The following is a 21,745-nucleotide window of genomic DNA, read 5'->3' as shown; positions in this document are numbered from 1 at the left end:
CATTATACTACTGTAATATAATGTAGATAAAAGATAAAGATCTTTGACAAAATTAATATTAAAAAATATTGTAAAAGAAAGTTTTTCATGTCAATTTTGTTCAATTTGCATGTGATTAGTAGCGGATTCACGCGATTCGTTTTTGGAAAAAAATGTTGGAAAGCTAACAATTTTTAAGCATAAATTTGAAAAAAATATATTCAACAAGTCATTTTGTAAGTCTGCTTAGACAGTTCAAATTTAAATCAATGTACACACTTTCATTGAACACTTAGCTTAAATCGAATGAAATTAGATGGCTGAGAGAGTTGGCGAGTCCCTGTAAGAGTTGAAGATAATGAACGTTAGCCCAATAGATGTACAATATAACAAAAAATTGACTTGTGATTAAAATAAAACAACTTTTATTTTACGCTTCAAATGCTTCTATTGGAGTTACTAAAGTATAGAATCAAATCCAAAAGCTGAACTATTAGACTTAGATATTGATTATAAGGATAGTCCACAAAAAATGTTCATCATCGAAACAATTAATCACGCCAAGTAATAAGAACTATAACAGCACCGCAGGCGGCGAATCTAGTCAGGGGAACGCATTTCAAAGTAATGTAGGTCACATTGTTAATACCTAGGCTATGTATGTCACATAGCTATGTAGTAGTGCCATGTGCGAGCTAGTTTAAATTTCATATTGATCGGCCGCGCCCATTCATGTGTTAGGCACATAATTTGAGCAAATGAACTTAATACCTTCCATTCACGACCCGATTTTCTTACAATTAAATAATCTATTGATATTGTGTAAATTTTTAAATTTATATTTGAAATGATCTCGAAGGATTATTACAGCTAGGCAACTTTCAATGAAATATTTAAATTCGACCCAAACATTTCAACCTAAAACATTAAAGAAAGTAACAATTTACATATTATTACAAAAAAATAAAAACAATCCATTCAAAAATAAACCTGTTGAAGTTTAATAAAAATCGGATCGTGAATAATCGCTCTATGTCCTTATTTCGCAAAGCCAAGTCTTAATTTTGCACTTTAGTAAAGCGTGTAAGCCCTTTCTTATCAAATAAGACTCAAATTGCCTGGCAACATACGCTCTGCACATGGAGGTAATCATTAGGCAGGTATCCTGTTCTAGTGCATTGCGGATTGCGATAGCCGATAAATGAGATATGCGATATTGGTTAATGTTGACTCACACTTGAAAACTCAACTACGAATATGATCAATTTTAATTTCGAATCGTTTTACAACTTATTATCTAGTTATAAGTATTACAAAATAACTGCATTTTTAAGTTAATATGGCTATTTGTAGTTGCAAAACCCATAACAACTATTATTTAATTTTCTTAGTTATTTTTTCGAAATACCGTTTATAGTCTTTCTTTTATCAAAATTGTTTAAAAATTATAACAACGTAAAATTTACGTGCCTTTTTGTTTACTGTTGTTAAGTATCTAAGTTTAAGGACTCAAATACACCTAATATATCAAACGAATAACTTTTTAATGTAAATTTATTTTATTTAAAGTTGGTTATATTAAATTAAATAAATAAATAATTAGAATTAAAAAAAAACTTTTTAGGATTATTTTAAAGTATCTTTCTTTGGATTTGTTACTTTGCTTCAGTTAAACCTAACAAAGGTTTTAAGATTGATATTATTATTGTTTTTTATATATGTGTTATTCTCAGCATAGAAGCTGATATTTTTGTAAACCATTTACGGGCATGGCCAAGTAAATGATTTAATTTATGTACTTAGTTAGTCAATAAGTTTGATGTAGGTTCATCCTGAAGAAAACGACGTACAATATGGCATGCATTTTCTGGGAGTTATAGTAATTTAATACTATGGTGTAGATGATTTAGAATTACTCCCGTGAGTACCAGTGGAACGATGTAAACTTTGTCCAAATTCTATATTCTAAGAATCTGTTCTTTAAGTTCAAAGTATTTATGTGTGTTATCTGCAATTTTTTTATTTTATATTATGGGTATTAGGAACTATTCTCTATTCTATTCTATTAATTATGCAGTTTTGGTGGCTTTATTAACTACGGTGATGTCTGGTCTATTACAATAAATCGTTTTGTCTGTTAGTATAGCTCGGTCAAAGTACATCCTATAACTGGGATTCTCCAAAACGGCTCTGGGTGTGTATACTGGTAATATGGTTCTACTTTTAGCAGTAACAGTTTATATTTTATGGCAAGTTTTTAATGCACATAATGTGCGATTTGGTTATGTCGGTGTGTCTAGTCGTTGTGTGTCAAAAGTAGGCATGCATTTATTATGTTCTGAATGGTTTCTGGATTTTTGTAGCATTTTCTACATCGGTCGTCTAGATCTTTTAGATCTCTAATTATGTGTTTTCTGTAATTTTTAGTATTGATGACTTGGTCTTCGCTAATATTCTGTAGTTAATAAGTGACGTGAGTTTCTTTTAAATTTAGCGATGTGACCAAGGCTCTGTGTATTGGACTCTCAGTTTTACTATAGTAAAAAAATCTCAAGTTGTTAATTTGGCTTTCCCACAACGTTTTTAGATCAACTAGCCCTCTTCCCCCTTTAACTCTTTTAATGGTCATTGTTTCAACAGCAGATTTTGGACGCAGGTATCAGTGTTTATTTAATGAAGTTCTTTTTTTTAATTTGTAAATGAGATATATCTATATTTGTCCATTTTTATTACTGTTATTATTATTAAAACATCCAGCTGTTTACACCGGACACTGCTGCTACTCAATCTTTATTTATGCAGTTTAACAGATATCCCCACAGATTAATACGAAGAATAGTATATTTATAAAAAAATATAATCAAATAAAACCATTATATTCAAATCTATAATATAATATATCAAAAATGTGTAATCTTCATATCTGCATAGGGTCGAATATGAAATACAATCATCCAGTTTACTGTGTAAATATGCGTTAGTAAAACGTATCGAAAATAAATCTTTGTCAACAATTAACTTTCTTTTTTTAGTACATTTTCAAAAAGTTTGTATACTGTGATATATAAGGACACAAAAATATAGTCCATCCAAAAAGTCCAAAAAAGCAATGTCTATAAATACCTCTTATTTACATTCATAGCCAAAACCCAAGTTAGTTAACAGATAATTTGAAAATATCTATAGATATAATCAAAATGGAATAGTATTTGAAAGAAATAAAAGAAGCTTTAAATCTAGAACATTTTATTACAAAAAATACTTTTATAGCTAGTTAGAACAGAGTTCGTGTGAATTTACATTCATAAAAAAGTATTTATAATGTAAAATTACACTATACTGTATATGAAGTCAAGCGGCCAGTACTCAAAAACTTTAATCATTTACACACCACACTATTTAATTCAAAATTATCTTACAGTTCGGGAATGTTATTTGCTATTATATAAGACACAATCAATAATATATTCGATTTAAATTCTTAACAGCTGATCGACGAAGGCTTTTTATCCAAAAAATAAATCTTAAATAATGGTAAATAATTAAAAAAAGTTGCAACAGCCTGTTGTTTCCCACTTCTGGAGAAGGCTAAGAGCTTGTTCCACCATGCTACTCCCAAAGCATTACATATCTGAAATTCATTCTAAAAGATCATCGGATTTATGAAAAGGTACATTCTGATGGATTATTATTTATTTCCTACCTTTTGGCACTTAATTTAAATAATCAAGAGTGCCTAAAGCTACGTTCAATATGTAACAATATTTAATATAACTAAATATAAACAAATAAGCAATATTGTGATATAGATTTTTAATTTGTCTTAACTTGCTAATAGAACTAATATACAATCAATAATGAACGCAACTAGCGTACAATTAAAAAGAAATACATTGTTCAAAATATCACACAAAAACGTAACTAAAACTAGTTTCAAAATTATTATGTCAATTTGTGATCTTAAACTTAAAGGAACGTGCTTTTGTCTAAACTTATATTTTAACCTTATCAAAAGCAATATCAAAATTATTACATAGCAATTATTTCTTCATCTTATTCAGTAAAATATGAATTATTATTTTGAAAAGAAATAACTCAAAAAATATATGCAAATAGAATCATGATTTTATAAACACAATCAACAGATCCATAGCCAAATAATAACCGTATAAAATAAAGCATAAAGTAATAAATTTCATTAAACGTATTTACTATTTATAATTTAATTAAAAAAGTCGTTTGACATATAATCTTTTAGATTGGACTTTATGTAAACACATATAAAATGCATAATCAACTGACATGTACTATACATATATATATAATTAAAAATACTGATGACAGAAAAGTTGAGTTAATGTTTAAATGTTTCCCAGTTTAAGTATATTGACTTTTCAATTTGACAGTGTTTTTTTGTGTTAAAAACGCTTCAAATATTCGTTCTTTATTTATTCGAGACATTTTATATACATATAGAATTTTTAACTAATAAAAAAAATGCTGATTATAATTCGAAACATAATAGAATATAAAACGAAACGAACAGTGGCTTAAAATTATTATTGTTACATATACTTTTGTTGTTATTTAATATTTTTTTCTTTGTAAAGTTAATTTAAATAATGTACTATATTTTCATTATATTAAATATACCTTATTAAACAAAAGTTTCTGTATTACAATTATAAAATATTAAAAGACAAATCAACTTAGCCGCACAAGTGAAGAAGGCAAGTTCATATTAAAGTTAATAACGTAATTACAGCTTAAAATCTCTTTGGTTGCGATTTATTTGTACTTTTTATATATATATAAATATCTTTTAAAATATTATAACGATAATTCCGCATGTGTGATACTTATCATCTTTAATAACAGTCACAGCAAGGGACTTCATTTGTGATCGACATAAATGCCCCTCATACAAAAGGGGCTATGATTAGTTAGCCCCACGACAACAAGGGGCCATTAAATAAAAACATGCATATTGCCAAGCAAATACTATATATTCAACTTGTTTATATTTTTATAATTTCATTGACCAATACTTATGTACAGATAAAAGTTGACTATCACATAAAATATAAGCTAACGTACTTTATTATGCTTTGTTTCTAAATGGAATGACTAATATTTTAAAACAATTGAAAACCCTGTAACATACGCATATAGAAATAATTGTGAAAGATTTACAATAAATTAAATTATTCCTCTATTTGCTTGGAAAAACAAAATTATTTATAACTTGGCTCAGTTTAAATTAAAATTCACTACTGTCCATCCTGCTCCACAACAGATAAACTAATTTTATAATTTGATCGATTGCATGCAGCTGTTTAAGTGTGGTTGAGTCACAAACATTTAAAGTTCACTATTTCTTGCATTTATAATGTTAAGTTATATAGCAATTAATAGTGTGTATAATATTTTCAATGATTGGTTGCAACAAAAGTATTGAACGTGACTATGGTTTAATGATTTTTAAATGTGACAAATGGCAGATTATAACGTCCGTGTAGACAGTATAATCAATGGATTGACGTATTAAAGCTAAATATTGTTACATACGCGCAAACTTGTGATGCATGTACAAATATTCTGAAAATGTATAAATAAAAATAAAATCTTGTTTTTGGCAATACTACTGTTAGCTAAACTCAACTACCGTACGTAAGGCATTAATAAGAGACCTAATCAAAAACGTATTAAGCAAAAAAAAGTTGTTATCTCTTAGGGAGTCTTAGGAATAGTACAATTCTAAAATATAGTACGAATGAAAAGTCTACGCAAAACTTTTTTAAAATGAGATCAGTTTTCAAAAAATACGACATTATTTTTACACGACTGCGAAAGAAAGGAATGTAATGTTTACAGGATTTCATTTATGTATGTGTGATTTTGAATAGATCATAACATTTAAATGCATTTATTATTAGAATTAATACACAAGCCCGTTTTTACTTCTGAGTTCGATTGTTGGCAGTCGTGTTTTGATTTATGAATTCGTCATAATTAGTTACTAATTTTCAAAGAAATATTGAATACAAACCAATTGTCTATTTTTTACATTATACTTCTATTAGAACACATTTCTTACCAGATTGTAGAATCTGGAAAGTTCCACCAAAAAATGATGTATTGATTGGAGATCAACAGAGCAAACTGATGGTACCATTGTCACTACCCAACAACAGTAGCCTGTTTAAAGGTAACACTGACATACAAGTGAGAACTCCTTTGAACGTGTCTGATCTCAACTTGGTGCTGGAGAAAGAGGCTTCCTGGTCCAAAGAGGTGTGAACACCGATTCGATTGTTCGTTGTTCCTGATATCAGTTCGTTGTAATATACGGATAGACAATGCACTGGTTCCGTACTGCCTCTGTTTTGGGATAGATTTTTAAATCAGTGATATTTACAGGATCATTTTTAAATCTAAACTTTTATATTTCTAATATTTGACGGCGCGCCATCTTATTTATTCATACTGGTTGGAAATTAGCGATTCTTCGCATACGTGGTGCGCGAGAAATCTTAAATGTAACTGTCGAACCAAGATAGCTGCCGCACTACCATCAACGTGACGCTTCACTAGAGTGCCGTTCAACTCCCCCTGACACTCTTTTCCAACCAGTATGAATAAACAAGATGGCGCACCATGCGCCGTCATATTTTTAAAACTTTGAATATCAGAGCGGTTTAAAAGTTAATATATTTATATACTTACTTTAGATGCGCTATCAATTCACCGTCGTCAGCCCGCCAGAGAGCCGTGACTTGGTCCAGACCGGAGCTCAGAATCCTGTGGTCATCTACCGCTGCCAATCGAAGTACCTAGATTGAGAAACGCTTGAGTGAACTTAACAATACTCAGTATTGGTGACGTTCATAATTAGATTAAGTCAATTGAACTCGAGCGGCATAATGAGCCTGCGGTACCTCCCCGTCGTGCGCCCGCCAGGCGGCGCGCGTGGCGCCCGTGCGCACGTCCAGCAGCGCCAGCGCGCCGCTCGCCAGCCCCACGCACGCCCACGCGCCGCTCGGGCTCACGCACATGCAGCGGATGAACGACGCGCCGCCGCTCACCACCTGCACACGCCCAAGGCTAGACTCACGGGGCACGGAGGTGAAATGTTGAAAGATTCCTTGCAAGTAGATTTTTTTAGTAGTAGACATTCTAATGAATAGACCCTACGGTTTGCGGCCCAACCGTTTTCTTTTTGATATTGTATACATGTAAATAACCATAAACTGAAAAAATAAATCATCTTTCGTCGGTTCCTTTCAATTTGACAATCACTAAGTATGATGAATTAAGAAATTAGCTCGCGACGCAGTGACCTTGAGCTCGTAGGGGTGCGCGGGCGCGCGCGCGTCGAGCACGCGCAGCGTGGCGTCGGTGGTGGCGGCCAGCACGGCGCTCGCGGGGCCCGGCAGCGCGCGCACGATGCTCACGGCCGCCTGCGAGCGCGTGCTGTCCAGCTGCGGCGGTATTTATAATGTATTCATAATTTATTAAATTCGGAGCGTTATATCTTCATATCGATATCCAGGAAAGAGCGCAAGGCAGCCCATAGATCCAAAATATGAGTATTATATAGAACGGACAAAAAAACTAAAGGCTAATAGTTCTACATTACGATGTATGCAATAAAATACTATATTCTCTATACTGTAGACTAAATCTTTGTTGTAAATAGTCTTTGTTCTTCACATAAAAATGGGTTACAACTAAATATTTAGTGAATTATTTACCTGACACACGACACTCTCCATAAACGGATCCCATATATGAACTACCGAGTCAGTGGAGACGGCTAGACGGAGCGACTCCAGGAATGTCAGGGACAAGACGCCTTTCTTATGACCGGTGTAAGTCCAATTACACTGCGTTACAGCATTACCGTCACCCTGTAGATATTTAAACAAGTTTAAGGCTTTGGAATCCCAACATCACAAAGAAGTACATTAAAATTTAAACATATATTAATAAACAAATACGCAACTTTCTTGTGAGAACATATTCTTTTAGACAAGTTTGCCAGTTAACGTTCGATAATTTCCAATTATACAATATACACGAACTGTTAAGGGACATTAATGGTAGATGATATATTTTTAGATGACAATACACTTCGGAGATTAAATGATCGACGTTAAAGAAAACCCATCGAGTTTCAGATTATTATCAGGTCTAAGGGACTTGTAATCAATAACCAAGAAAAATTTTCCTACAATCTACAATATTAGGTAGTTTCTTTAAAGAAAATATTTAAAACAGAAATACTCAAAAATACTAATTTAAAATAAAAAAATACCTGATTCCTTAAAGACCAAAGTCTAACGGTCTTATCCTTCGAACCGCTCATGAAACTGTTCTCATTGTCTAAACAGTGTATAGACTTAACCGAATGCGAGTGTCCAACGAATGTTTGTAACTTTATCTGCTTCAAGTTGAAACGCGCGTCTTTGTCGGCCCGACCGATTTCATGTTCCCAATATATCAGCCAATCACCCCGAAGATGCCTTAAAAACGATAAAAAAATCTTTTAGAACTAGGGAACCTTAAAAAACTTATACAAAAACTGTATACTTTATATTTTGACAAACTTAAATAGCTGTTGATATACTTATCAACATATTTATTAAAAAGGAGAAAAAATTAAATCACGAATTGAAATAAGAAAAAACTTAAATAGAAAAAAGGCTACCTGTCACTCTTATTCCCAACGTCCATTTTATAGGCGACGACATCAAACCCGTCCACGTGTCCCGCACTCTCGCACGCATTACTGACGTCTATCCTGTTGCCCACCAGCGTGACGTTCGAACCGAAGCTATTGGAGTTCGAGATGTGGTCCACGGCTACATCTGGTTTGGACGGTATATCTATAGTTTTACGGTTCAGGGGCTCGTCGCTGAGCGAGGATTGGAATCGTTTGTCCGGGCGGGTCGTGTGAAGTGGTGAGCTGTAATCATCATTTATTTTTACATTTTTGTTTAACCGATATACCTGAAGGTTGTGTTATATCAGAATATTATAAAATTGTATTGCGCCACTAACTATGGGAACTAAGATGTCCCTAAAATGTCTCATGAGTGGGTGATAACAACTAACGTAAGTGCTTACAATATAGCGAAGTATTCTTATCGAAATGCTAACCTGATTAAATTCGCCTGTCTATACTTCGAACACAATGCGCGTATAGTCTCACTGTTCTTCAAACATCTCTCCAAGGTATCTGTACCGATCAGCTTCGCGAATGTTGTGTACGAATGATACGCGAGCTCTTCGTCAAAGACCATTAGTAGTTCTTCTTGTGCCTGACAAAAAGAAACAAATGTATTTGATTATATTAAGCAATTTAAAAATAACAGCTATCAATTGAATAAAGAGTGCACCCGTGTTTGTGCACACAACACACACACTCATGTAAACTATAATAATATAAATTAGCCTTGAAAAGGCCATAATAAGAATACAATTAAATTGAGTAATAATGTATAGCAAACTAAACAAAATGTATTAGCCTGTACAGTAACAACTCACTGAGAGAGTAGTGACGTCATGCCGGTCGCCCAGGGAAGGGGGAGTGCACGCCAGTTCCGGTAAATCGGATCGAACTACGCGACCGTCTTTGATAGCCCACTCCGCTGTACTACCGTCGCGACATATCTCCAGGAATCCTTCTAGTTTCGAATCGGTCAAGTCCTGCTCCGAGGACTGAGAGATAAAAATATATGTCATATTAACAAGTTCTATCCAAAATTAATTCACTACACTGTCTGATTAAGTATGCCATGTATCGCGTATACCTTGTCGAGATTGTTTTCATCCTGTTTAGGCCAATTATCAGTTTTCCCGCTCGCTTTATCGAATGCTAAGAAAAATCTGAAATTAAAAGAAAATAATTAAATTAGAATTGTATGTAGTATGTATAAAGGTAAACTAAAAAATAGATAAATAAATACATACACTACATTTACTATTCAGAAAAATATTGCATTTTTGGTAAAAAGTGTAACTTCAAAATATGCGTGAACAATTATTCGATCACCATCCGTTTTATTACTGTAACCTGCTCTTCCCTTTGTCGATCAGGATTAATAATTATCCTAGCACGACCTCCCCAGGCCTCCTGCCGCTGCGCGCGTAATAATCGAGTGTGGACGGCGTATGGAGTGTGGCGCGTGCGTACCTCTGCAGCGCGGGCACGCAGAGGTGGCGGCGCGTCATCTCGGGCCCGACGCGCAGCGCGACGGCGTGCAGCGCGGCGAGCAGCTTGCGCGCGAGCGCGGCGCGCGCGGCCGCCCCGCTGGGGTACGCGCAGCGCGCCGTCGAAGCCAGCCGCAGCGCCGGCTGCAGGATCGACTTCAGAAACGTGTCCTGCGAGCGATACGCGGTGCTTACGATTGTTATCAATTTATACTAGTAAAGGAGTACTACGTTTACTTGGTACTAAAATGAATAACATTTTATATTATAGATTGCGTTGTTCCGAGCGCCTGATGTGTGCAAAATTGCAGAGCAATCTATTAAGTAGATCGTGTTTAATATTCAGATCCAAAATTGATTTCGCATACTGTTTTAGTTGAAATTAAATAAAAAAATTGTAAAATCGCTCTGTGACGGACCGTCATGACGCGAAGTCACCCAACTTAATATAATTATAAATGGGTAATGAAAACAGTTTACTACATATGTATATATTTAATACAGACGATCGATTAACGTAATGTAAAATATAAAATTAATATACAATGAAACATAACCATAGATTAACAACACATCTTTCCTATACTTACAACAAATCTTTGCTAGAAATGTCCGTTTGATATTTTGAATATATAGTCAAACCTAAGTTTTATAATATAACTAAATACCAAATGAACTTTATACTAAAAATAAAAAAGTGCTTCAAACTTGATGCAAAGACTGACTTACCTGCAATTGTTCCATGACCTTTACATCTGATATAAATGGTAAAAGATACTTTATAAGCTGCAAACAAGCCACCACTCCGCCCTCCAACGGCGTGGACAATCGCCGCCTGCAGGACGCGATCAGTTCCCCCATGTGTGGGAGATACTGAAATATTATGAGATGCTCTCCATACATAGCTGAAAGAAACGTATTTAACGAATCATTTATTCACACAATCAAAAAACTTATTTATACTTTTAAATTAAATAATGATTGATAACTTACCGACAATAGAAGTGAGACATTTAATAACTTTCATTGCGTTTCTATCGCCGATGACTTTACTGTTAACTATCGATATATCATCAAATTCGTCTTTTTCATCACCGTCCCAGGGTGCTAGATTTTCTTTACCGATGTAACACAGAGTGAGCATCTTTAGCAGATTCCTTGTGATATATCTGCACGTGAGCACTGGACCCAGTCTGTGCGACAGCCATATGAGGCTTTCGGAACTCATATCTGATATTTTATAATCATCATTATCTTTATCGTTAGGTTCGTTGTCCTCTTCATTAACTAGAGATATATTTACAATCTTATTCGCTACATTCCGAGTCAAGTCCAAACTCTTAATCTGTCGTAATAGTGGTTCATTTGTGGATTCTACGCTGTCTGATTTTTGATCATCTTCAGCGAAATGCAAGTAACTGGTAAACATAGGTCTTGGTATCTCAATGGTCGGTGATGTGAGTATTTTATTAGAATCTGATGTTGTCTCTTGATTTTCATCTTTTGTCGCACTAATTTCTTTCGAATTTGGTATAGACACATTCGCAAAGAATCTCGAATTCCCTGGTGAAATGTACTCCGTTGCTGATGGCGACGGAATTAAATTAGAGTCTTTGTTGTTTGAATCCAAAGAGCCTGTGGGAGATTTACTTCTGCTATTTCGACTTGGATTTCTATCTTTATCATTTTCGAAATGAAATAACTCGTTCTCGCTTTTACTATCCTGATCTTTTTCTTTCGTAACATCATTTACTTCCGAAATACTTTTGTCTATGTTTGGAGTGACGACGTGTTCAGATCCGTAAGATGTGTCGGGAGAAAATATATCGGAAGTATTAATTAAAGCATTTTTTAGATTATCATCGGAGTATCTTGGTTTCTTGCTCAACGTTGCTCGATTGTGACAAAGGTGGCCAGGAGAACCACTTTCAGCACCCATAGTGTCCTTGTATCCACCAACGGCTTCCACTAAGTGTTGTGTAAAATTGTCCAAAAAACACTGAAGGCCCAGTCTAACCATTAATTGGAGAAGAAATATGTGGTGATATAGTTTAACGTATTTTTGTTTACTCGCTAAACCTGCACTCGTGATAGCGTCTACATCGGTCAACTTATGTTGATCTGACTTATCGTAGACATAGTCGTCATCTTCGTAGAGATTTAATATATGTCTCAAGAGTTTCTTGTTTGTCTCTGAAGGACCTAATGCTTTACTTATCACATCAAATAAATGCCACGCAGCAAGCACAGAAGTCTCTTTGTTTTCGAGCATTTGAATATAATATTGAAGAAAAATATCAAGAACATTAAATTGGTTGTCGCTAGTAATTTGATTTAATAGAATTCCTAAATGATTAATACAAGCTTGTATTTTTCCTTCGGCTATTTTTTGGGTAAAGTAGAGTTTAGTCTTGTCAATATTTTGATACATCTCACATTGGGTACCATCACATTCGTAAGTATAAAGGATTTGCAGTTCATTGCTGGTTAGTTCATATTCATGTAAAGTACTAACGAGGTTATATAATAGACTAAAACTTTGTGGAAAAGGTATTAAATGCTGCATTATAAGAGGCTGTAATAACTGAGAGGGAGATGGCGGCGGTAAGCCTTTATCTGTGACGATTATATTTTTAGTTGGTTCATCCCTAGCAAGAGTCAGTTCATTCTTAAAACTCAAGCTTGGAGGGTCAACGTTTAAGAGCAAAGACGCTACGTAGCTGACACATTTTGGCATCGAATTGAAGTTATATTTTAATATCGTGCGACAACTTTTATATCTTTCTAGAAAATTTTCGTTAGATAATCTTAACGGACGCATATAGGTATGTAAGAATATTTCAACAATAAGGCACCCAATCACGAGCATGTCCTGTCGTCGACTCTCGGTAACGAATTGCTTAAAGACGGCTGCATCGGTCGTGTAACGAGTATTGAACATTCTATTCTTCCTCTCTTTCCTAATGTCTAAATTATCTTGACTAAACTTTTTCAAATAACCCTGATTGTAGGACGCAAGGAACATGTGATTCGTAAACGCAGTCTCTTCTAACGCTTCTTTACTAGAGGATGGTTGTTCATTTTCTTTCGCTTCTTGCGGCACCGGATATAGATTTTTTGTTACGGATTCCTTTTGTTTTTCTTTATCCTCCGCTTTACTGAAGAAACATTTTGTATGAAAATTGTCCAACGCTTCTAATGCTTGAATTGAAGCAGCGGGATTGAACTCTTTGGGCAAGTATATTACATCTTTACCGAGTTCAGATCGTTGGACTCTATAGTGTCTGGAGTGGGATGAAGCCCGGCCCTCACTGTTTGGAAGATCTTCTTCTTGTCCTTTACACAACGAACGCGCTCTACTAGCGCTTTTGTGACGGCGAAGTCTTTGAGCCGGGACGGTCAAACGTGATATATGCTGTGGAAGACTGCTTGATTCTTCTTCATCATCAGATACTTCATCGGAACTATCTCGGGCGGATTTTTCTAAAATTGACGAAAATAATTTAAAAAGTCCGTTTTTCAAACTCTATATTATATTTAAATACGAGCAAAGTATCATGGATGCTCACTGGCGTCTTTGGGCGCCGTCCAGCGCAGCCGCGGCGGCGCGGGCGGCGGCGCCCGCAAGCGGCGCGGCGGGTGCGGCGCGCTCAGCAGCTGCACGGCCGCGCCGCGCCGCGTGCGCGTGCTGCCGTCCACGAGCGACAAGCACACGTTTTTTGCTTTCACCGCTGCCGATCCCGAGAGTCTTTGTGACGACGTAATAGATCATTATTGAAATTTTTAGCTGTTGTTTCTTAAAATGAACGACATTTGTAGACCATTAAATAAGATGATTTGCAAGAAAAGGTGTGGACTAAACATTTATGTAAATCCTAGATGGATTCCAGGAGCGAATTTTTCAATTTTGAAATAAAGTTTCATTCTCAATGCGGGATTAAATAATACTTACTTATAACCAAAAGTAATATCAATCCAATGATGAAGGTTTTCCGAAACGTGCGTACTTTCCAAAGCTTCTCGATGCTTCGTTATAAAATCTTCGACACAAGTCGCCCAGGACGGAATGCCCAAGTCCTAACAAACACAAATATTTTTAGACTTTTTATCATTTATTTAGGTCAAACTAGACGACTACGACAGGGTGCTAAACGTCTCGTATCATTTTTGAATATCACAAATATGATACTTTTAAAAGCTTCAAAATATTTTATTACAATATAGGTACATGACCATCAGGCATATTTTGGTATGGGTTCTAAAGCTAAAGAACCCAAAAGTCATTGCCGGAGTTAAGATTACACTCCCGTGCCTCGTTGCGCAAGTCAATTGGGTCCTGTAAAGTGTCGGATTGCTATCCCATCGGAATTAAAATAAAGTTAGCGCACACTCTTGTGTGTTCTATAACGTCTCAACTTTGGCTTTAATCAGGACATTATATCATGATGTAGATATTATGTTCCTCCTGGCTTTACTAATCAGTTTGAAAATAGTGTTTATTTTAAATAGTAAATAAGATGAAGCCCTTACATTTTAGTATTTCAGAGAATATTTCTATTACACATCTATAGTTTATATTCTTAAACTTCGACCATCGTAATAAATTTCAATTTATAGTCATTGACATACTGCGAATAAGCTAACCGAAACAACAAAAGTCAATAAATCAATACATTTTCGTAATTTAAATATAAGTTCTCAATTAAAATGCCATTTAAGTTTATATGGAACATATTTAAGAAAATATTATGTGTAAACATAATAAACGAAACCATAGCAATAAGATAGGGGCTATCAAATAACAAATACATCAGACGCCACATGCTATCATCCAACCTTATTTGAATTGATACGATAAGTTTTTAATTACTGGTCGTAAACCAACCACAATATCAAAATAAACATAAAATGAATTAAAAGATTCTTGCATATTTTTTTATCATGTAACCTAAAAAAACCATCTTTTGGGCCAGTTGATACTACTAATGTTATTCGTATACGGCAATTAAAATTGCAATATATTCCTTTTTAAAAACAATTGATCTCCATAGTTTAATACCTACATCTATTCAAATAGGAAATAAACAAATTTAAGTACCTACGAAAAAAACAAAATAAAACTTTTTACGCAATTTTTTTTTAAGGGTTCTTTCCTCTTCCTCCTTTTCTTTGGTCAGACTAGTTTTATACTAGTTCGTTAGTATCTTAAGTTTTTTTTTAGAAGCAATATGAGAGGAATGATAAATTAAATTTTTACACCAATTTATATCGTATAGAATTATACGATTTTTTTTCAATAAAGAGCTACTTTTTAAACATGTTTTAATTTTGTTGAAGTTTTCTTTAATTTTTCTATATTATTCAAATTACAAAGTAAGTATAATGAATATTTAATAAGTATAAGGAAGTATTTCAGTCTTTACCTAAAATACAAATCTTGAGTAATAATTAACTTATGTAGAAAAAAAAGGTTACTTGTGTACCGGTAAATCTTCATGCATACTCTTGAAGACTGTAGGATCGGTGTAAAATTCTGGTATGCATTCATCTGGAGTCCATTCCTGCATGCGCTGGATTGAAGCTGGATACTCTGCTGGCACCCATTTATTACGCACATATTTGCAAAGAGTTTCTTTTGGGGTTCTATAACACATACATTTATTTATACATCTCTTTTCTAAGCAACATTCAGTGGCCTATAAATTTTTCTACTTTAAAAAAAAAGTGTAATTTATAATATTTTCAAATAAGAATTTATTGCAAATATTTCATTTACCTGCGTGCTAAATAAACATAACATGTTATGTCAGATAGTGCATCTGTGACATGATGCGGGATCTGACCATTGCAACTTAGGACATCATATGTCATATCTAGCTGACGATCACCTTTATTTAAACGATACTTTGACTTGCTTAAGTCTCTCCAGTTGCGTCCTAAAAAAGTATTGAAGTTTTTAAATATGTAAAGAGAGAAACAAAAATATGGAAAAAATTAAGTACTATTGTATTTAGTTTATCTATATATACTGCTCTTACCTTCAATATAAATAATATGTACCTTTTTAAATATTAAATTTGGAATTTTATAATAAAGATCTACAACAAAAACAATTCCAATAATATTTAAAAAAAACATGTACTCACCACATCTAGAACTGAAATCAGTGACCCAAGGGACCATAAAATGTGCTTGTGGATCATTAGCAGATCTGCCAGCTAACACATTTAAATGCAGCAGGTAATCTAAGTTAGATATCCTTCCTCGCACCCAGAGCATACACAGCTTTTCCAACTGCACTGCATCACTTCTCCAACACCATTCATCACCAGTTTTTTGTGTATTTTCACCGTTTAATGGAGGACTTTGACAGGAGGTATGTCTATTTCTATTTTGCTCACATATCAATGCAGGGTCAAGGCAATGTATATTATTAGTAATTGGTGGTATAATTTGAAGCCACAGATCCTCAGACATATATATATCTTGCAATTTGAGAGTACCCAGGCTTAGTCCTCGGTCAGAAAGAGCTTTAGAAACACTTAATAACTGGTATACAATGAACAAACCTCTGGCATATGTCTTATCTATTAAATTTGGACTAAAGTTAAGACAATCTAATAAATTATTTTCATAATGTCCCCTGTACACAATAAAGTAATTATTATTTGTTTCTAGCACAAACATAGCTGCTAATAAATTGGCATGAGTCTCATAAGATTTCAAGACATGTTTGCTGGTTGATTCTTTGTAGTAAGTAAATTTTTCTGCTGATCTGACTCTTATGATATGACAACCATACAATCTTAATATAACTTCTGCTACCAGCTGATCATGTTCTATGAGATTAACTATGGTACTTTCCTTAATACTTTCATTATTTTGACAATACTTTTTATAGGATTCCTTCCATAAATTCCGTTGATTACTCTGAGAGACATATTGTAGCAATTGGGCGAAAGTTAACGGTGTCTCAACAATAGTCTCATTTAATTTATATCGTGGAAGTGGTAAAACTTTAGATACTTTTTTACTTAAAACCTACGACAAAAAAATGCGTCAAAAATATATTATAATTGTATAGAAATAAATATATGTAAATGGAAGTATAATATGTACCCTAATAAATATTTTTCTCCATGGATAAGGAACACTTTCACCAGGCTGCAATGTAAAATCTAATTCTTTTTCAACACAATTATAAACTTCTGCGTTTTTAAACCATTTTAACCAATTATTATGAACAACGACCGCGAATAAATTGGGTGAAGCGGTGGTAAAAATATTTTTACTATTTATATCCAATTCCTTAGATATTTTATCCATTTCTCGTTATAAATTCTTTGTTTTGTTTTATTCGAGGTTACTGTTGTTAATTTGACATATTTGACAACAAAGAATATAATAGGTATATCGACTACGACTTAGCACTACGTGCTTGACAACTGACAGATCGATTTTATAATGATATAAATTACGATTTTCAAATAAATTTAGGGTAGATTATCTCTTGTGGTGGAGGAAATTAATATTTTATACATATTTTTTGCTCTTATTTACGGTTCTTCGTTGTTCAATCATAATATTTCATTCGTTTTAATTTATATTTGATTTAAAATTATTTCACTCTTAAGTTAGCATCAACTATACTTTTTTTCTATACTTTCTGATTAGTTCAATTAAAATAAATCCGTTCGTCCTGGCTCTTGGCAGCTTAAGTCATAAATGTGTAAACATAAGGTAAAAATTAAAATTAATATAATAATAATATTGTTCGTTTTGTATCAATTAATTACTATTTTACATGTTAGAAAAATACTATTTTTCTAACATAAATAATAAGCGAGAGCTTTTCCATAGAGACGCCAAAGATAGTAAAACTTCCATAGTAAGGGCGCATTTTCATTGGTCGATAAGGCCCGCATTCGGGGTGCGGGAGATTTCTGTAACGCATGCCTAGGGCCCGCAAAGAGTTTATCGTTTTCACTGGTCGTCAGAGCCCGCATACGGGGTGCGGGTGATTTCTATAACGCATATATAAATATCAATATATGAATGCGGATATCACCAGCACACGTTTAATCGACCGAGTTATCGACCAGTGGATTTCATTGGTTGTTAGCTCGCATGCGGGTACTCCCCGCAATCGGGCTAACTACCGACTTATCGACCAATGAAAATGCGCCTTAAGGGAAAAGATGAATGTTAATATTATTTTTGAAAAAATAAAAATAACTCAACTATTAACAAGAGACTTCTACGAAAAGCTCAAAATTATAAATAGGTGATGAAAATCAGTCTAAGGATGAAGCTAATTTAGACCAATTTATATTGATAACGATTACTCATAGCTACAAAGTGTCAATAATTGAATACTTGAAGTTTATGTCATAACATTACTGAGTTATAAAGCAAATTAACAAAATATTTCAATGTCGACATAGAAGACCTTGCTTCGCTTTTTATCCCATTTTGTATATGCAAACAAATCATTCAGGTATACGAGTTTCATGAATCTAGTATCTTTATATTAAATATTTGCTAAAATTAACACCTTAATTACTTATTAATAAAAAACCTTTTGTTAATAAATACAGTATATTTAAATAAAATCTTATTTAAGACAGGAATGCAATTTTATAACAGAGTAAACTTTATAAAAATTTATAATACAGTCATTAACATCCTCAGTGGTCAATTCATTCAGTCTCTTTACCTTGTAAAGCTAAATTGGAAATGGGTGTGTAAAATGACATTTATAGTATAAAAATATTGTATTATGTTTTAAAAAATATGACCTAGATATACTATTACTATAAAAATATAAGCACAACATATAACATAGATTCACAAATTTATATTTTATCTGATAGCAATGTTTTTTTTAATACAACAAATTAAAAAAGGAATGATTGTTTTAATAATCTTAATATAACATAAGGGTCATTCCATTTTACCAGAAACTCTTTTCATGTAACACCTCCACAGAGTATCTTTGTAAATAATAGCCTCTGAAACTGGACTTTTGGCAGCTACAATGCCTCTTCCAACAACAACAACATCTGCACCATTTTCCAAAATAACTTTCTCTGGTGTATTATATACTTGGCCAAGTTCATCCTTAGAACTTTCTAGCTGTACACCAGGTGTGAGTTGAATCAATCCTGGATCCTTAAATGTATCCTTTTTCTGACAGACAAATCCTGTGATGATTTCAGGATATTTAGCTGCCATTTTAACAGTTGTTTCGGTGTAGTCTTTTGTAATGAGGTTGCCCTGAAATATCAATCAATTTACATCATTTATGTTTACAGTTACGAAAATATTTCAATTATATCATATAATTAGTTTGATTTTAAATTGATTGCCTTTAGATGAAATTTTTCACAATGCCAACACTGTAAAAAAAATTCATTCCTATCTTTGCCAATATGCTACCAATCTTTGCAACTATTATATTATATCTCTTGTGCCAGTAATTACACTGGTTCAATCCTTGATACTGGAACACAACAATACTACCTATTGTTGCTTGTCAAAAGAATATATGATAAGTGGTGGCCAGATAAACTAAGTGTACGGGCAATTCAATATTTAACAATTTATAGAAAAATAAGTTTGTACATGACATCATGTTAAGACAAATTATTGTCTTTTATGTCAATGGTCGATAATTTTTTGTAGTTAATTTTTTTTCTTTACCCAATGATAACTATCAAAGTAAGTTTTTTATGATATTTATTATAATGTACTGTGTAAATTTGCTACAGAAATAAAAAAATATTAAACAAGATTTCTTAAATGAGTTTTATAATATATTAAGCTTACCTCACTACTCATCTCAGCTAATATGAAAACTCCTCGACTGAGACCATTATTAGAATTATTAAGAGCTTTCAAGAGTCCCTCACCAGGCAGCGAATGTGCCGTCACACAATCAGCCCATTCTCCAACTTTATATAAGCCTTTGGAATATTGTAATGATACTGTGTTACCAATATCAGCATATTTTCTATCTTCCAAAATTAAAAAATTATATGTTTGTGCCAGCTGCTTTAGGCGTACTATAAAATCATTAGTAAAATCTTCTATTATGTCAATATGTGTCTTCACTAAGCACACATGTTCACCAACTTTCTCTAAAAGATCTAGGATCTTTGTTGATGATGTAAGATCAACAGATAAACATAGGTTGGTTTTTTTTGTGGCCATTATTGTAAATAATTGCTTGGCAATGGAATTTGTGGCAAACTCTGCTCGTTTTTCATAAGGAAGTAATATTCTCTCAAATTCAGGAGCTGAAATAAATTTGATTAGGTATTATTAAACAAGATTTTGTGGTATATTGTAATATAAAAAAAGAGATTATTTTTTAAGAGCATTTTTGTTTATTTTAAGTAAGTTTTTGTTTTGTGTATTGTTAATGTGAATAGTAAAATAGGAATGTTATTATTCTAAACATACTATGTATTACTAACCTGTCTGAGGGGCTTGAACATTTTTTAAGTAATTTATCACATCTTTACCACTTTCTTCAGTTATTTTCTTATTATTCACTAAAATGTCAATTAATTCAGTCATAGTGAATAGAGACTTCATTTGAACATTGTTTACAGCCAAGTTTTGCTTTCCACCTTGTTCCCTATCAAGTATCACGATTACTTCCTCAGCCTTTAAACCTTCTTTTCTTAAATCAGTAACAGTTTCCAGTACACTCGACCCAGAAGTAACAACATCTTCAATAATAAGACAAGAGTCACCTTGTTTGTAGTGACCTTCTATGACCTTCTTCGTTCCATAAGACTTAGCTTCTTTCCGTCTCATTAACATAGATGTCTTAGTTTTCACACTAATCAAGGTTGCTATTGGTAAAGCCGTGTATGGAACACCACAAACATGATCACATTTCTTATCTTTTAGCGCATATTCGTCCAGTAAAACAGATATCAGATCCTAGAAAAAAAAACAATTAAGATCACATGGTCAATTATTTTCAACCCGTTTATTTTGCTTAAACTGAAATTCAATTAAAAACATATATTACCATTACATCCGGATAGCTTACAATAACTCTTAAGTCGAAATAAACTGGCGTTTTTATTCCACTTTTAGTCATGAATTCACCAAATTTTACCGCATCTATATTGTATAAGCTGATGGCTAACTCCTCTAATTTATTATCGGTACCCATTGTCAATAAATTTTGTAAAATTCTTGTTATTGAATATGTGTCTTTTATCAGACTTATATTTTTTTTCAAATTGTTTTTATAATTTTCTAACCTAAATATTTCGGTTCCACAATGATACAATGAGTTATGAGACGATTGACATTTGACGATAATCATTCGCTATCTTTCCTGTCGCTTGTCCTGAGGCATGAGTTTCAGTATATATTATCTATGGGCACGAGTAAATTAAATAATTGACACTTGTCATTGACATATACCACAGATAAAATCAATAATTTTAGTTTGAAGTGAACTTGTTGAACGAGTGAATTGATAAATCAATCAAAATCTTAAAAACTAGCTAAGATTATTAATTATAAA

General features: G+C 33.3%; 2 protein-coding genes across 2 annotated transcripts; both read right to left on the bottom strand.

Moving 5' to 3' along the window:
* Positions 1-4,637: 4,637 nt before the first annotated feature.
* Positions 4,638-17,551, bottom strand: LOC125065791 (WD repeat-containing protein 81). Its single transcript, XM_047673612.1, has 19 exons — positions 17,314-17,551; positions 16,341-17,235; positions 15,971-16,130; positions 15,678-15,837; positions 14,147-14,271; positions 13,764-13,942; positions 11,188-13,677; positions 10,924-11,099; positions 10,178-10,365; positions 9,795-9,870; positions 9,529-9,702; positions 9,142-9,302; positions 8,690-8,947; positions 8,297-8,504; positions 7,734-7,889; positions 7,320-7,460; positions 6,918-7,067; positions 6,706-6,812; positions 4,638-6,360 (listed from the first exon to the last, which is right to left on the bottom strand). Exons 1-19 carry the CDS (start codon positions 17,518-17,520, stop codon positions 6,129-6,131), a joined length of 6,243 nt encoding a protein of 2,080 aa, XP_047529568.1. The 5' UTR covers positions 17,521-17,551; the 3' UTR covers positions 4,638-6,128.
* Positions 17,552-18,773: 1,222 nt separating this feature from the next.
* Positions 18,774-21,534, bottom strand: LOC125065667 (uridine 5'-monophosphate synthase). Its single transcript, XM_047673428.1, has 4 exons — positions 21,239-21,534; positions 20,673-21,147; positions 20,023-20,492; positions 18,774-19,470 (listed from the first exon to the last, which is right to left on the bottom strand). Exons 1-4 carry the CDS (start codon positions 21,383-21,385, stop codon positions 19,138-19,140), a joined length of 1,425 nt encoding a protein of 474 aa, XP_047529384.1. The 5' UTR covers positions 21,386-21,534; the 3' UTR covers positions 18,774-19,137.
* Between the last annotated feature and the right edge of the window lie 211 nt (positions 21,535-21,745).

Source organism: Vanessa atalanta, chromosome 8 (assembly GCF_905147765.1).
Source record: "Vanessa atalanta chromosome 8, ilVanAtal1.2, whole genome shotgun sequence".
NCBI lineage: Eukaryota > Metazoa > Arthropoda > Insecta > Lepidoptera > Nymphalidae > Vanessa > Vanessa atalanta.
This window is presented reverse-complemented; position numbering and strand designations above follow the sequence as displayed.